Consider the following 17,635-nt stretch of genomic DNA (forward strand, 5'->3'; position numbering starts at 1 on the left):
ACAAGTACCTGGAAGGCTGTAGAGATCTGCCCTCACATTTCTTAACCCGAACTAAACCACGTCTCTAGATGTGACTTTTAACCTCTTGGACATCCGTACTGTTTTTTATGCTCCAGAGAGGTGTGTCACAAACCTGCATTAATGATTTGTGTCAGGAATTTGGGTGATGTTCAAATGTCCTACGACAATGACTTTTAGCAATAGCTGTAATCAATAAATCTTAAGTTATGGACTCTTCACCTTTTATTAATATCCCGTGAGATTTGTTAAGAGTTAACATGTAAATCCTGAAAATTAGTTTTTCCATAATCGACGCTTTCTTTAATGTCCATTCAGCTATAAGATAAAATAAAAACACAGCGGGAGGCATTTGTCTTCCACACAAAATCATACAAAAAGTCTCTTTTTATTAAATATACATTATTTACAGTTTAAGTCTTTCTTCTGTACAACAGTAACCATAGAAAACAAAAGAAGCTAAGGCTAAATCTTCTCAATCCCCGAACAGTGTATTAAGACATTTTACATTGTCTACAAAACTGACTTGGACTGAGGCAACGTCCTGTGGCATTCTCTTTAGAAAACTAGACAGTGAAAGGGGAATATCCTAAATCTCCATTTTGCTTTTTACTGTAACTGAGAGACTCTTGCATTACCCTTTGACAGACCATGAAAAAAAAGTCCTTTTTTTTATTTGCTCTGCTACAGAAATCAGCTGTGTTCTGAGAGATTTACTTAACATAATTTAAGTAGAATGAAGTAAAATGAATGATGAAGGGTTCCTCTCCAGAAGGACCGATTTTTATTTTTTTTTTTAATTATTATTATAAGTACTTAATCTCAGCTAGCTTTCAGCCTGTGATGCTTGCTATTTTCTATTTTTTCCTTTTCACTTTAGGGTGCCTTCATTTTTCAAGTCAGTTACAGTTCACCACAGTGCACCCAGATGTGGATTCCATTAAGCTCCATAAAATCCCCTTTGAGTCAGTGTGGGCTCCCAGGCTGGCTGACCGCAGAGCACCCTTCCCCCTACACACATTTCTGGAAACTCCTGAAGGTGACTTGAGCCATGTCATGGGCTTAAGTGGAGCTGAAGCTCATTGCCTTATCCTGAGTTTTAGCCACAGTTCTGCTAGAAGACACACATAATTGCAGTGAATGCAACTCTTGTTGACAGCAGTAGGGGATGATGAATATAAGGTCCTGACTTGAATTCATATATGTCAGGCTCAGTTTGCAGGAGATCATCACTGCCCTTGCCTAGGGCAACCTAAGGCTAAATTCATCTGTGATGTATCTGTGTTGACCTCAACAGGATTAAAACCAGGTCTGAAGCTGCTTATCTTTCTTTCACAAAGTGAGTTTCAAAGCAACATTAGAGCATGTACTATGGCGTTTAGCGTCTTGCTGTTGTTTAGATATAATGGTCTATGTCAAATATTTCTTTTGCAAAACTCATATATCTTTCAGGCTGGATGCCTGGAGAAAAAAAGAAAAAAAAAAAAAAAAACAACAACCCCTGCTTGCTCTCCTAACCTCTATCTGAAAGCTCATGGAGTGGGCTCAGGAGGGCACTCCTCTGTGTTGTGAGTGGCATCCAAGGCTGCAGCTCGCTGCATCTAAGATTTACCTCAAATTTCTTTCTTAATGATAGGTGTACTCAGCATTGGCATTAATGACAAAACATGCCAGAGAATAGTGCCTAAATGATGCAAGATGAAATTGTAACAGCTGTGGCATGCAGAAGCCAATAAATAATTTCTCATGCAGAAACTGTATCAAATGGACTTTCATTAGGGTTGTGGGACTGAGATCCACAAAAAGAATGACTGGCATATCAAGAAGCAAATGGGTGTTGGGATGTAAACAGCAATCAGTAATTTCAGAAAAAATCTGTCATACATCTGAGGTGAGAGGGGGATGGGGAAAAGGAGAGTCTCAAAGCAAACACTGCCCTTGTACCCAACATTTCATTAAACATTAGGATTGTTTGAGGGACATCATCCTTCTATGTATCTGGGAGCACCCCAGTGATTTTACTAGGGTGATTCAGATAATTTCTAGCTAGAGGTTTGATATTCTCTTCCATGACTGAAGCACATCACAAATACTATGCAGATTGCCAGGAAAATTAGGGCTATGTTTTGGGCAGCTAATTATTAATCCATTCCATAGCAAAAATCAATTGTAGGAAAAACCATTTGAACCCCCCGCCACATCCACCTGAGGATTAACATGCATGAGTTCCAACAGCTTTACCCTTCTGAGAGCATTTCCCTCATGCACTGCCTCGCTGCAATTGTAATTTGGCAAGGTAATGTCCCCATTTGCTCTTACAGGTCACCATCCTTAGGTGACTACAGCTCATGGTGGAGTACAGTCTCACAGCTGAATATTTGGCTGACATTTGAGAATCATGTCATTTCTTCAAATTTCTGGTTTCTGTGACTGCCAGGAGAAAAATAATAACTTTAGTTAGCACAATGATGTAAGTTCTTCTGTCTCCTACCACCAATGTAATAGTCACCCCCCATGTTAAAGAAAAAAGGAGAGAGAGAGAAAAATAAATCAGAGGTGAACTAGATATGGAGCAAGTGTCAACAGAAATTGTTGCCTTAATCCTTCCTTAGCTTGGCTTGTAGACTTACTCAGTACATTACAAACAACAAATAACGACCTTACAAATTACAATAGTTCACCAGTGCTTTTTTTTCCCATTTTTTTGTCAGAGAAACTTAGTGCAAAAGATCACAAAAATAAGTACTGATACATAGAAATATCCAAACTTCTAAAGGCATGGCTCAAAATAAACAACCAAAGGGGGGGAAACAGAAGTTATTTTAAACTCCAAAGAAGAGCGTGTTTAGAAGTTTCATGTACAAAAGGAGCACAGAGAAGGGACTTACATTGAAAGGGGACCTGGAGAATTTTCCATTGGAAAAGGAAGCACAGCAAAGTTCAGATCCAAAAGAATCAAATTATGCTTTGAAACTGAATTGCTGAGAGTAACTTGCAGAGAAAGCCACAAGGGGCATGGTGCAACTTTAACTGTAGTCAACCAAGAGGCCTCCCACCAACCTCAAAGAGCTCTGGAATAAGGCCTTTGTTTTGTCAGGAATGTAGCTGTACTGCTTGGCTTGTTTGATAAGTAAGCATAGCAAAACTGCATGAAAGCTTTGAAATAGCACTCGTCTTAGAGAGCCTCACAAGCTCTCAGCTTCTGCTCAACTCTTTTACACAGTGTTGCTTACTGAAAAATCATAATAATAAAAGACACTTTATGGCTCTGAAAAGCTAGCAGTGCAAAACAATACTTGAAATTCATCTTCTTCAACGTAAGCTTAGTGTAGGTGAAGACAAGGAACAACAACAGCATGAGATGGCAAGAGGATGCAGGATTTGAGTCCTTTGGACTCAGGCTTTGCTGTCCAGGGGTATAGATGTGCTTCAACCAATTAATTTATGAATCATAGAAAGGAAGGCTGGTTTTGTTCTGAAGATGGGATTTTCCAGCATTTCATTTATCTCATTTAGAAGATGTGGATTTTGGATAGATGCTTACTATAATGTGAACAGCCAACAAGTATCAGTAATATATCTGCTTGGGGCTAGCAGATAACAGGCATGACAAGTAGGAGACTTGCATCCATGCTGCAGCTGCACAGAAAATCTAGTGTATTTCAAATGACACTAGACATACAGGGGTAGAAAGGCATCTTAGGTAATCTGATTTAACCTTAGATCATGAAGTGTGAAGATCTGCATACGTGTATGCTATTTGTCAAAGCTCTCGTACTAATCAATGAATGGAGTCTGGATCTTGAGTAGATTGGAGAGAGATCTATTCTCTCTGAGCTGTACAGATTACTGACAGGACTCTCAAAAGGGTGCTTTGACACATGACTTTCGCATATTCATTTATAAGCAGACAGATGCATTTCCTAGATGCCTAGTGTAATTTTTAGATACTAAGAGGATCCTTCCCCAATCCCAGCTGGCACCTCCAAAAGAAACATGCTGCTTGTAAGACTTGTGCAGATGTGTCTACTGGAGCAAGGATAGATCAAAAATCCTTTATAGGCAAATACTGCTGTAAGTAGCTAGCTTATTGCCAGGATCCTATTTTCTTTTCATGATCAGTAGAGAGAAAGATGCAGCTCTAGTGCCTGATCTTTCTTTACGTCTGACTTTTTCTGTCCTTACTGACTTCATGACAAGTGTGAAACAAGTAGTCTGTAAAAGCAAATGCCAACTAAAACAAAATGAAAAGACTCCAAGACAGTCTTTAAGTTCTTCATGGTCTAGGACTCAATCCTACACTAAGCAAAATTAATGACGGACTTCAGTATGTGAAGATTCATATCCCTCCAGTCTAGCAAAACCACGTATTGACTGTTCCTCACCAAAGGTGTGAAATGCTAATATAGGCAAAGATCTCATTAAAATAATGTTTTGGTCTACACAGTAGAAACCTAGGGATTGGTAAATAGGATGGCTTCGGTCTGACTAGATGAATTTAAAACAAAGAAGAGATGATGCATCTCTTTGATTTTTGGCCGTCTGCTTTAATGTGTTAGGGGAATCTCATGATTGAAGTTAATCTTAGTGCAGCTCTAAATGGCTTTTTTCAAAGATACTTTCACCCAAATGAGTTTACTTAGTCTGAGTTAAAAGCCTGCCTCATGTTTGACTTTGTTTTCACGGTAGTGCCCTGCCATGCCAAGAAAAAAGGTGTTTGGAGTGCGTTTTTAACATAAACACTTGCAGTATTTTCTCCAGTAAGTGAATAAGTCAGTGGAAAAACTTACTGCAAATTACGCTGCTGGTTTGGTTGGACTAATGCCTTATTTCTAAAAGAGAAATGGGACTCGATTTTCAAAGGTACTTAAAATGCTCGGTATTTAAAACAACTCACAGCAAAAAGCAGATGCACAAAGTGTGGCTGTTATTGGCTAAATCATTTCTGGGAAATAGGAATCTGTGGTGCCTAAGTCTATCAGTATTTGGTAGCCTAAAAATCACAAGGAGAAATAATTTTCAGAGGTTATGTAACTCTAGGAGAAAAAAGAGCCTTTATCTCTTGTCCTTTACATTCTCTATGAAACTTTTCTTAGGGAAAAGAACACAAAATATTCCACAACAAAATCCCTCCAATAACCTTTAGTGCTCTTTGATTTTACATTAAAATATGTGCTGTCATTGTATACGTAAAAAGTATTTTTCTTCATGTTTACTGAAAGTTGTTACCTAGAATGGCAGTTAAAAGAAAGCAGGGAAGTACACCCCCTCCCCCCACCTCTGGTTTAACTCCCTTCTATTGAAAATACTGCAACTGGTTGGCAATAGTTGGGGAACAAAGATCTACTCTGAAAAATGGAAAATGAAGGCGATCTTAACACTGAGAGATTTTTGAAAAATTGTATTTATTTTATTTTATTTTCTCTAATTTTTATTGTCGCTTACTGGAACTAAAGTAAACCAGTGATGCCTTCACTAAAGAAAGCACTGCAACAAAATAATAAAATAAATAGTGTGAGGGTTTTCCTTATATAGTAGTTTTTACCTATTCTTTTTAGTTAAAAGAAATAATCTGATTTAAAAGCAGGGTCTTATGTGCGCACCTACAGAAGTGTTCTCTTATCCATCCCTGTAGCATATGAACATTAACACTCATTACATCCATAGGTGCAGATGCATGTGCTTCTTTCTATTTGTGCACGCATTCATGTATGTGCAGTTGTTTCTTTTTACAGAAGCACACTGATACAGCAAAATTTTCAAGAAGTTTTACTATCCTGGACTATAATTAATGAGGAAAAGGAAAATAAAGACACTGTTTTGCTAGTCTGTGCTTGCATGTAACATACCACTTACACCTCTCCCAGAACTGAGCATCTGAAATGTTTGCAGCAACACTAGTATCTACATTTGGTGATGGGAACTTAATCCTCCTTGAGAAATTGAAGCATCTTGTGGAATCAGGCTCTGAGATGGCTGAAGCTGATTTAGTCACTTGAAAAATGTGAGGACTGTGCTACATTGCTTTGGTTTGCCTTCTCCTGCTACTCTGTTGTGTGTTGCATTCTATAGTTACATTTGGTAGTACTTTTATACCTACAAACTAGCTTGCAGCAAAGCAGAAGGATGATTTGTGTATATCAGTCTAAACAAAGATAAGTTTTATGGGGGAAAGAAAACTGTACCTATGAGCTTTCCCCTCCTTCCCATTCCATTCTTCATAAAGCCAATTAAGTACATTAGATCATCAGAGTTGGCTCGTACAGGGGTCACTTTAAATAAAATGACTCAAACATGGGTGCAGGTGCCCATATGTTTGCTTATTCCTCCCCCTCCTAACATGAAAAAACATTCAGCTTTATCTAGGGTAAGGAAGGAAAAAAACATAACTGCTTTGCCAGGATTTCAGTGGAAGTTAAAGCAACATAAAGAGAGCGTGGCTAATGGGTCCATCATTATGCATCTCACTGTGCCCAAACACTCTCAAGTAATCAACATATACCATACAAACACCCAGCATGAGCCAAAAAGGCCGTTGCCAGCCCTGGTCAAAGAAGAAGGGAACCAGTTCTTAGTTCAGTGTAGCCAGCTTTGTAAAATTGCTTGGTTAGTCTTCTGGACGTGGGGTGGGTGCCACATACTCCTCTTTGTGTAAGAATAGTATAGTTCCAAGATTGCTATCTCTTCATTGGATTCTGCTTCTCATCAACTGGAGTGACAAAGGACAGGTTAGAATTGATTATTATTTATTTTTCTCTCTTTGCCTGACCCCTCCTCCCTTCACAAAATATCCTGTAAAATCCCTGTGACCAAATACACTGCCTGCTAGGGGGGGGAGAGGGAACAAAAACACCCATTGCTTGTCTAATTTCAGCAACAGTTTCCTATTGAGCATTACCTCACACAGCAATTATTTAATTTTAATTGATGTGGAAATAATCAGTATATGGGTGCCATAGGATGACTCCACAATGATGTAAGGGCCAAAGAGATTAAGCTGTGCAGAAATTCTCCTGACTAAATTCTCATCCAGAGGATACAGCAATAGGGAGGGATTTTTTTTTTCCTCAGCTGTTGAACTGATCCAACTCTAGTGAAACCTGCATGTCTGACAGCAAATACTCTTCAGCAGCCCTGTTAAGAAAATATGATACACAGGTACAAGGAAGGTGTGAAAACCTCACCTTGGAGGCACCTCTCATTTTCCTAGCCTTATGTTGTCTATGACTGAAAAGAAGATTTTTCTGGCTCACACTAAAATTACTATGCAGCACAATTAAAATGGGCAGGATTTGAGCCTTCAGTATTGTTCCCAATCAGGAAAGGACAGAAGATTAATTAAAATCTTCACTACCATTTGTTTTAGTTGTAGCATTTGGGATTTTTTTTTCACACAGATTTCCCTGATGTTCTTCCTTGTTCAGAGGCTTGATTAAATACTAATCTTTTTAGACATAATATTAAATCTCTCTTTAGCTTTGGAGTGGTTATTTCAGTTTCTGCAAAGAAATATCACTCAATCTTTCATGCAGTTTTTGCAGCGTTTTTTGAGCATGTGGAATGATTTTTTTCTAATTATTTATCTTAATAACTGGCATATAATGTTTAAGACTAAACTATTTCTAATTTTCCTTTTGTATATTTTATTTGCCTCAGTGGCAACAGTGTTTAACCTCAGCACATGATAATCCTCCATGTGTCACAAACGTATGCTGCATTTATTACACTTCAGACAAATATATTGCACCTAAGTCCTAGCAGCTTCCTAAAACCCTTGGAGATTCAAGCTACTATTTTCCATGCTTCAGCTAGAGATATGCTAGAGTATGTTGGGTCTACAAAGCCAGCCTTATGAGGTGGAAGTGAAAGAAGTGTATGGGAATGATATTCATTGTTAATACATACATTGTTGGAAAAGAATTGGTAAGCCCAAAAGTTACAGTAAAAGGACAGGAGGTTGGGGAAAGGAGCTTAATGAGAAAGACAGTTTTATTTTTCATTACCTTATACCCGTTTCTCAACTGGTATAAGTTAATGTAACACCACTGAAATCAATAGATATGTCTATTCATATCATTTGAGAATTTTTCTGGATCTTTATGACTGTTGTAAATGAGCCTGTAAAATAAGTCAGGTGGTTTGGTTTCACTCGTTCCCTCACTCCTGTCCCAGTATCTTTAGAACTATGTACTCAGCTACTTTACCTCTATACTTTACATAGTTTGGCTCTATTGTAAATGCAATGAATTAATTGATTCCAGAGGGGAAAAGAAAACAAAACAAACACAAAAGTAAAAGTAGGGATTTCAAAACATCCAGGAAGTCATAGCAGAAACCAGGTGCATGTATGAATCTTATTTTGTTTAGAGTGGGATAACAGGTCTCGAGCTGCAGAAGTAAACTGTGATTGCCAGGTTGTTATGCAGAGAATGAGGCACTGTGATTGTTGTCAGTGTTTCTTTAGCAGGGTGATCTTTCCCAAATGTAAAAGAAATCAAGCAAAAAATGAATTAAAAATAAAAAAGGGGGAAAGGAAGAAAGGGAGGAAGGAAGTTTAGGGGGGTAAGAGTAAAAAGAAATTGCACTGTCCATCAAATGAAGTATTCTCTTTTGCACTCGCTCACTGTGTTCTGCAAGTCAATGTCAGCTTTAAAAGAGCTCTCGAGATTTTCAGGGTATTCCTTCTCCTTTGTTTGGCTACTTCGATGTGCCTGTTTGTGCTGATAGAGGAATCTGCTCATGATGGCAATGATGCAAAAGATGATGAATATCACAACTGCTATTACACCTGGAGAGGTAAAAAAAGGAAAGGATAGAAAGGGTGAAATACAAAATATGAAGACTCAATTATATAAAAAAATACATTACCAGCACATATCTGTTTAGAGAATATGATAGATCAGTTTGTCTGTACACAGTCACCTTCTAATTTGGATCAAATTCTGACTTCACTGGAAGCAAAGTTGGATCAGGGTGTTTATTTAAAAAAAAAAAAAAGATATGTATGCTCAAACAAATCTCTGCTCTGTTGTATTTTCTTCTGTTATCTCTGAAAGTTGGCATGAGCCTTGAATGCTTAGGTTTATAGCTTCTAGATATTATCAAAGGCAGCTCCCTACAGGGCATCCTATAAAATAAACAGAGATAAATTGCCTTCCATGTTGTTATAGGAAAATGAAAACCCTACACGAAGCTATAAAGACAACTTTCCCTAGTACAGAGATGCTTCCATATGAACTAGCAAGCTCCTCTATAACACCAACTTGCAAATAGAGAGCTTAAGGAGTAGAGGATGTGTGAATAACGTGTTGAGGCTCTCATCAGTGTGGTGTGCAGAACAAATACCTGTTAACTTGGTTGTTATCCACCACTGCCTTAGTTTGCAGTGTACATTCCTATCTAGATATGTACGCTAGTATAGGTATGTACCAATATATCAAGAAAATACCATTATGTAGTGTTTTATACTCTGGTAATTATTTTTCAACTTTTATCTTTAAAAATTATGTTACCTCCAATCACAGCAGAATCACTTCTGACCGCGTTGGTGAGGGGCTCTCTTTCATCTGTCTTCCCAAAGGGATCTGCAGTTGGTTAAACAGAACAAGATTTATTTTTTGTTTCAACTATTTTAATTTTTTCTGAGGCTTAGATAGAAGTGTCTTTTTACTCTTGTGAACTGTAACCTTTTTTCTAAAGATGTAATTTGGGGTATTGGAAATTCAAACCAGAAAGGTCTCTAGGCTCACCAAACAAATTACTCCTACATCTTCGCTGTTAAGGATGTATTTAAGAGGAGAAAGAGAAAAGAGAAAAGCTATTTAAGAGAAAAGCTCACTATTCCTCTAATGTCTGAAAGTGTTTTCTCAGTTTAGAGGAATCACAGAAAGAAATTTGAGTTGAATAGTCTGTTGGGAGCTCTTCTCAGTTATAGGGCTTTATTTATTTATTTATTATCTATTTTTATTATTACCTAATTAGTGGTACCGGAAAGGAGCAAAAGGAAAGGAAGGCTATAGATTTGACCATAAATAGATGACAGCATACAAGTCAGATTAAACCTTATAAAGAGAAGCTGTCTCAGCTTGGGACAGCTTTTTACTTTAACTTTTTTACTTTAACTGCATGAAGAGCTGGGTTGACCGAGACCTTGGAGATGTTGAAGGAACATGCAGACATTGTGCTGAGGAACATTGTTTAGTGGAACAACTGGTGATAGGTGGACATTTGGACCAGATGATCTTACAGATCCTTTCCAACCTTGGTAATTCTATGATTCTGTATCAGAATTCCAACCAGCTGAATCTGCTCTGGCATTTACAGTATTTTAATACACAAAAAAATCACCAAATTAAGAGTCCAATATCTCTGTGCCATCAGTATAACATTCAGAATGCCAGTAGCTCAGTGTCTCTTAGCAAGGAATAAGGTGATTTATATACCTTTGATAACTATCAAAATAAGAGTAAGTCACCTTTCATTTTGGGTTTCCCAATCTGAAGGTGCGTGTGTGGGTAACTGAGCTATGAGTGTATGGATTTGTATCATTCATAATTTCTGTTGAGATAGTGCTTAACCTTGACATGAGAGTTCAACTGGTTGTAAAATCTTAATACCTAAGTCAAAATATACTAATTTCTGCTCTGTGTACTGTTCTGTAGATCTGAACCTCAAGTCTTAACTGCTCTTCAGAAAAATTAGGTCATCAGGGTGATAGATCACAGGGTGAGGAGTTCATATTTTCAGTGTTTATCACCTATTTTTGTATTTGCAGTGCACATTTCTCGTGTGCTTTGTAGCCGATACTTCAGACAGCTCTGGGTGGAGAGAAGACAACTAGAGCTGGAAAGCAGCACATATGAAGTGTGCTCAGAGCAATCAGCAGCCTCTTTCTCTATGTGAAATGCTAGTAGCGTATTTGTTTTCTGCTGAATATCTTAAGTAGAAGTTGCAGGAAAAGGAGATTTGATGCAAGTACAAGTGTAAAAGGTATCAAGATATATAATGGACTTCTACTAGTTCTCGGAGAAGACAAAGCAGCTTTGTAGGTCAAGGGGTGAAAAAAACATCTCCTAATTTGTACCCACTTTTGGTCATTAGGATTTTTGCCACATTTGATGGTGACTAAAGCAGCAACTCGATTGTCCCTGTTAGTGGTGAGACTCTCCCAGCTGCTCTGAGTTTCCTCTGCATACAAATTCACATATGTAAAATACTTAAGATTCCCAGAGGACAGTCTCAGGATTGAAAGACATAAACGAACTGTTGGAATTGACTTTCTGGTAATGTTCCAGTACTGCAGTTTCTCTTTAGCCTGAGAGAATTGAGTACAGGCATTTAATGGATGTCATACATATGTGTCAAGGGGTTTGAACAAAGGGTTTTCGCTCCTTTCTGCTACACTGGGAACAGATTTGGCTTGTTTCTTACGAGAGTCCTATTGCTGATCATCACTGGGATATGAAATCTGTGTAACATTTTTGTTTTCCTTTGAGGACTGCAGCACTGGAGCTACCAAGAAGGGATGGGAACGAGTGGCAAATCAGGCATATAACCATACTTCAGATACTGTTAACACAGTAACTAACTGTGGCATTTTTTTTTTATTCATTATAGGGACAATGTGGAACAATGTCATTTTTAAAGTGGCATTGGCTAATCTTAATCCCCCCACTTTTAATTCTTAGAGAGAAAGTAACTTTGCATTTCCAGTGTATACAATACTCTCACAATTGCATTACAGTAGGATTGAAGGGAATCCAATACTCCAGTATTTGTTTAGTTTCCATTTCTCCTCTTGGCAGGATGTACCTGATGAGGAATATATTGTGGTTGCTGTGTTCACATCAGCTTCCATTAGGGATGCACAGCTGGATTCAGTCAAGGAGCCCTTGACAGTCACAGGAGCAATGCTGGGGTGACGTAAGGCAGCCTTCAGGGGAGCAATGTGGTTATACCAAACAGAGGACATGCAGCCACTGAAACCATAGGCATTTGCCTTTGAGACTTCAGGGTCCAGTGATAAACTATCTGCAACACAACAGAAAAACAGTCTGGGGATTGTCAGTTTTAGGAAGACAAGTAAGTTAAAAAAATAATTAGGAATTCTTTTATCATCTTACTGACTGTTTTGTTTCATTTGATTTCACACGTTTATGTATGTTTTTCCTTGGCTTACTATCAAGTTGGCTTGGACAAAAGTCTGCACTTCTTTTCTTATCCGTTTGTTCTACTGCTGTGACAGTATCTGACACATCCTGGATGTTAATAAATACAACGATAGCAAAAAATGCACAATAACAATCGTTATTTTTACTGTTTGTTGCTATCACAGAGCAATCTGTGAGATGATCCTCTTCAAATTTTTGGATAACATAGTAACACCAGTTTCACAGATAGATCGCAAAGGTATTCTACTTCGTCCTTTCTTTTCATGAAGGATCCTACTCTCTATTGTCTATTAAACAAACATCGCTTCATCTGGCTCAGTATTTAATAGTTTATTAATACAGGCTTCCACCCTTCTCTGGGTGTCTATTCTTTAACTTTCCTTTCCAGTCCACCTAATCATGTAGGTAGCATTAGCATTTCTTATTTTTATAATTACAGTTCTAAGAATTTTCCTAGGTATGAGTGAGCCTGTTTGTTAGATTGTTTGGCTTCTTGTTAGACTTTGTCATTCTGTTTGTTTTTTAGCTCTAGTACTATCCTTCATTTAATCTAAATCCAAATCCAAACTAGTACTTCTATGCTCTTTTCCAGCCTTAAGATGAGATGGCACAATTAATATGTGTCTGCGTTCATTTAAATTTCACAAAGAGAAAGTCAATTCAAAGGCATGCCTTTTTTTATTAAGTTCTTTAATATCAAAGGTTGTTTTGGAAAGCCAGCGAAGGACAGTGAAGCCATCTTCCCTTTTCTCCAAGCTTTCATTTATTGGCTTTCCAGAAACTGCAATTCATACTGCTGAGAGGTCTGTAGTATGATGTGCCTTGTAGCAAGGTCAATTAAAAAAGGAGGAAAAAAGCTAAAAAATTAGAACAAGAAAAAGAATACGACAAAACCCACAAATGAGCACAAAAACAGTATTTATAGTTACTCAAAACCTTAGAGGTTACCTGCTTGTGGAAAGAAAAAATTCTAGCATTGAAAACTGCAAATAGTTCCAATGATGCAGGAAAATAAGGATTCTTAGCTTTTAAAGTTTGTTTTCTTAGTGTGAAAGATAATGATGTTAAACATTAAAATACGGTCCAGTTTTTCTAACATCAGTCAAAATTTTACAAACTGTAAGCAAAAAGAATTTAGGAAAAAAGTAGACCATCTCTTACATCTTTGAAACTGATTTTGCTGCCTGAAACATACAAGAGTGTGTGTGTGTGTGTGTGTGTGTGTGCGTATAAAGAAAATATTAAGAGCTCTAAAAAGTAACACCAACTGCACATTAACTAACTTTGGCACACGGGATCTGTGTCCATGATGTCATGCAGCCAGAGGGAGCAAGCCAAGAAAGATTTAGTAATTATGTTTGAAGTATAATGTGGAAGAATTTGGCTGTATCATCTCTGCAAAGCAAGGTATGGTGTAAGTTTTGTCTCTCAGGAGTCCTTCTTACAGGAGAAAAGCTCAGTTTTATGAACTATTTCTACCAGAGGAGTCATGGGGAGAACTTCTGGGCTGCAAACAACTGCCAGAAAGAGAGAAGTGAGGGTGAACAGTAAGACTTGGGCACTGAAGCAGAAAAAAAAACCAACAAAAGAACAACTCTGTAGCCTTACATAGATTCACATTTGTTCTCTTCAGTGTTAGGCAAATACTGCATTCAGGTTTTTAATGAAATTTTTGGCAGAAGACTTACTTATGAAACAGATAAAGAGTCATTTCCAAGTTTCTGCACAAAGGTTTATATAAAATAAAAATAAAAAGTCGGGTTTGCAGTATTTGTCATCCTTGTTGAATTTGCAAAAAGCCTTTGTAAACACTTGTACTCTCAGCATTTCCTTTTTTTATTAACTTTGACACAAAAGGTGGATTTCTTAGTGTCTTTTAGGCATCAGGCAATCTAAATTGTTCTGTTCTGCCCCAGTGTGCAAAAGGTAAAACCTACAAAATAATGAATTCTTTTTTCATGGTGCAGTAGCTTGAAAAGTCGAGGAGTACTGCTGAAGGCTTTTTTAAAAGTCAAATTAAGAGCCAATTCCCATAGTCTTTTGTCAAAGTAAGCTTTGCGAGAATGAGAACTAGCCAATTTGTTGTTAAAAGCTTTGAAATTAGGAAAAGGAAAGAAAAAATAATCAAAGAACAAACTGAAAACAACCCCAGAGCCTTCTGGTAAAAAAAATCTGTGTGTACAGACAGACATGAGTTGCTTTATTGTAAGACTTCAGGTGCATGAGATATGTCTTTCTGAAAGTGGGACTTTCCTTGAACTCAACATGTATTGTATAAAACTTGTGTGTGAATGGTGTATGGTGCCCTATGAATCCTTGTGTGGATAATGTAAATGTAGATCTGATTATGGCAGGATCTATAACATGATGTAACTGAGTTACACTGAATGACTTGTGTACAGGGAGGAGGGATTGAGAAAGATAATTTTTTTTTTTGTCTTTTGAAGAATTTTCACTGTCCATTCCCAAAAACTTGATCTGTATTTTTATGAGAAAACATTAAGCTTCTTCTTCCTTGTGAAGAAGATGAGCTGGAGTAATTCAGTGTACTTCAAAAATACTTCTAAACAGCAAAGGGAAACGTGAATAAAGTAAAAGTACTTTTTCTCTCAAGTTTTCCCAGGAATGGGCAGAACATTCCAGGTTTTGCTTGCTAGCAACTGAACATTTAATGCCAAGGGGAAGACTTGAGGTTTTTGATTCATGAGGCTTAGCAGAGAGAATTTCAGACAAGCATTTGGTATGTTTTCTAAAACACAGCTTGTCATTGAAAGTGAAGCTCTGCTTTGAATTACAATGTGAAATTACTGACGTCAGAATTTCTGACGTTTGACTCTTGATCTATCATAACATGGCCATCCCTGTGTGATTCTGCATGAGCTCAAAACATAATCTATAAAAAGAAAATATGCAAAAAAAAACCAAAAACAAAAACCAAACCCAAGCCCTATAGACAGTGTTTGAAAGAATACATGCCCTTCTCACAAGCAGACATCTAAGATCAATTCTAGCAGGAAGAATACAGACCAAAAAAAATTCTAGATTGAAGTAGATAACCTTTCATAGTTTTTTTAGGCTATATTATCATCAAAGAAACAGATTTAAGCGTGGTATTAGGATCTGATTCTTGTCTCTTCTTAACGCAGACATGATGGCGTTATTGGCACAGACCGTGGACTGTGTGAAGTGTTTGTGCTAGTCAAGCTTTTTTATTTTAAATGAAGTAAAGTAATAATGTTTCTTCCAAATCACCACTTCCATTTTCTCTAAGACTTCACTATGCTACTGTGGGGAGAAACAATTTTACACATCTAATACACTTGAGATGTTTTCCCAGGGTAAGGTCCTCCCAGGAAATGGGCATTAAGGATGGGAAGAGTCTGCAGTAAAGAAAAAAGCCTTGCAATTACAATACAAGTTTAGACTGCAATTCTTGCAGTCATTTCTGTGTTGTTAAAAAGGTAGAGTAATATATTCTGAGGTAGTGACTTCAAATTTTTCAAGAAATTTTTGTGCTTAGAAAAGGAAATGACTTTACACCCACACAAAGACAATCATTTATGTCCTTTTCATCACAGTTCTCAAAAAGGATATGCTTCTTTAGCATAAGAAATTTTGTATCTTAGAGTTAATGCCACTGTACCTCTTAGGATTTAATTATCATTTCCCCCCATATAATATCACTTCTGAATGAATGAGTGCTTCAGTTTATGGATTCAATTTGTTCCTTGTGAACTTTTAATAAGAAAATGTATAATATAAGCCATAAAAACTGTACTGCACCTATACAATGATTTTAATAATCAATAATAATAATTTAATAATAATAAAATTTAATTATAGTAACTTTCCAGGTAAACTTTCTTCAATCTACAGTTCACATCAAAGCTGAAGGATCAGTGGAAAGACTCCTACCGCTTGAGTGTGTTTTAGTTCAAACTTTTAGATATAAAAGCTATCATGATCATGTGCTTGGCACATGAGTTCTTTACATCACCAGTCTGGGAAGAGCGGGTAAGTACTTTGAAAACACAAAAGAAAATAGGTCGGTAGATACTAAGGAAATCTTTACAATCTTTTTCTTCCAAATACTCCTTTCTGTTCTATCCTTTTACTCTAGTATCATTACACAGCATATTAACTTTTTCAGAAGCATAGATGCAGACAGACAATTAGATTCATTTATTTGCACCACTGGTAGTTTTTCGAGGTACTACGCTGCCAAAAGATTTAGGTATGCTAGGGCACAGTGAGAAGTTTTCAAAGCAAGGAAAGAAAATAACTAAAAGCTGTTGTAGATACGCTCACATCTTAGGCACTTCTAGGCTGATAAAACTAGTTTAGACTAGAAACAAAAAACACTGAACTGGAGCCACTTTCACATCCTTTCATTCACTCTCTTTTTTGTTCAATATCATATATGCTATGGGTAGAAAGAAGCTGTTATTTAGACACCTGTGAATAATACTCAAAACAAATAGATGATAATTTCCATTGGGATTGCAGAGTTTTTTTCTTATGTTTTTTGTTTTTACAATAGACCTACATATATGCAAACGTGTACCTTATCTGTCTGAGATCAGAGGATTACTGAATAATGTAAGTTGAAAGACACATCTGAAGGTCATGAAGTTTGCTCCCTTGTTTAAAGCAGAGCCAGCCTCATTGTTAGGTCAAATTACCAATAGAGCTCATGTGGTTAAGTGCAGCAGTGTGATCTCTGCAAGGAGCACTAAAAGTAAATGAACTGGGACTCTGGTTAAGATTTCACTAAGGCTTTGCCATAAACTGTATGACCCACTTGGGGTTCTGAAACCAGTACTCACTGAAGTCCATGGAAAGACTCCCATCGATAGTGATGAGCTTTGGGTAAGTCCTTTTGTGTCTTTGCTCTATATATGTGAAGAAAAGTGACAACGAACTACGATATAATAATATTTCTGTATCGCTGTTGGATACTGAAAGGAGGAATTCAACAAATTTCTGTTGGCTACTTGAAGGCTGCTTCTCTTTATTCTGTTGTCTTCAAAGCCACATTTATATTTAGATTGATCTTCCTAAGGAAGCTATATGGCCCTGTTACTGTGGATCTGAACAGTTCACAACCTTTTTATGCTCACAGCATCCCTCTGATGTAGGGATGTTCTATTATCCAGGTTTTACTGATAGAGGACAGAGATACTATAGCTCGGATTGATTCCAGTGGGAATAAAATGCCTACTTACCTGTATAACTGCACATAAATGGCTTGCCCAAGGTCACTCAAGCAGTTTGTAGCAGACTGGGCATCCCTATATTTTAAATTCCAGGTGATTCCCCACTCTGCCTTAAACCGAAGGGTTTTTTCCTGGAATTCTGAACTGGGTGTAGGGCAGCCATTCAAAAACACAGCAGATTTCAAAGGCAGAAAGAAGTATCAGAGTGCAAGAAACTTCTGACTAGAAGTC

The 17,635-nt window shown here is 37.3% G+C and overlaps 1 protein-coding gene across 1 annotated transcript in view; it reads right to left on the reverse strand.

Moving 5' to 3' along the window:
• Nucleotides 1-8,238: 8,238 nt before the first annotated feature.
• Nucleotides 8,239-17,635, reverse strand: part of CNTNAP5 (contactin associated protein family member 5) — a 196,581-nt gene continuing 187,184 nt past the window's right edge. Inside the window, exons 23-25 of the mRNA XM_065751312.1 lie at nt 11,830-12,048; nt 9,531-9,602; nt 8,239-8,806 (exon numbers count right to left, since the gene is read on the reverse strand). Coding sequence (XP_065607384.1) covers nt 8,610-8,806; nt 9,531-9,602; nt 11,830-12,048 — 488 coding nt within the window. The 3' untranslated portion in view covers nt 8,239-8,609. The remainder of the gene's footprint in view (nt 8,807-9,530; nt 9,603-11,829; nt 12,049-17,635) is intronic.

This window comes from Cyrtonyx montezumae, unplaced genomic scaffold (genome assembly GCF_038088225.1).
Source record: "Cyrtonyx montezumae isolate F1298 unplaced genomic scaffold, pur_monq_1.0 scaffold_7, whole genome shotgun sequence".
Classification (NCBI taxonomy): Eukaryota; Metazoa; Chordata; class Aves; order Galliformes; family Odontophoridae; genus Cyrtonyx; species Cyrtonyx montezumae.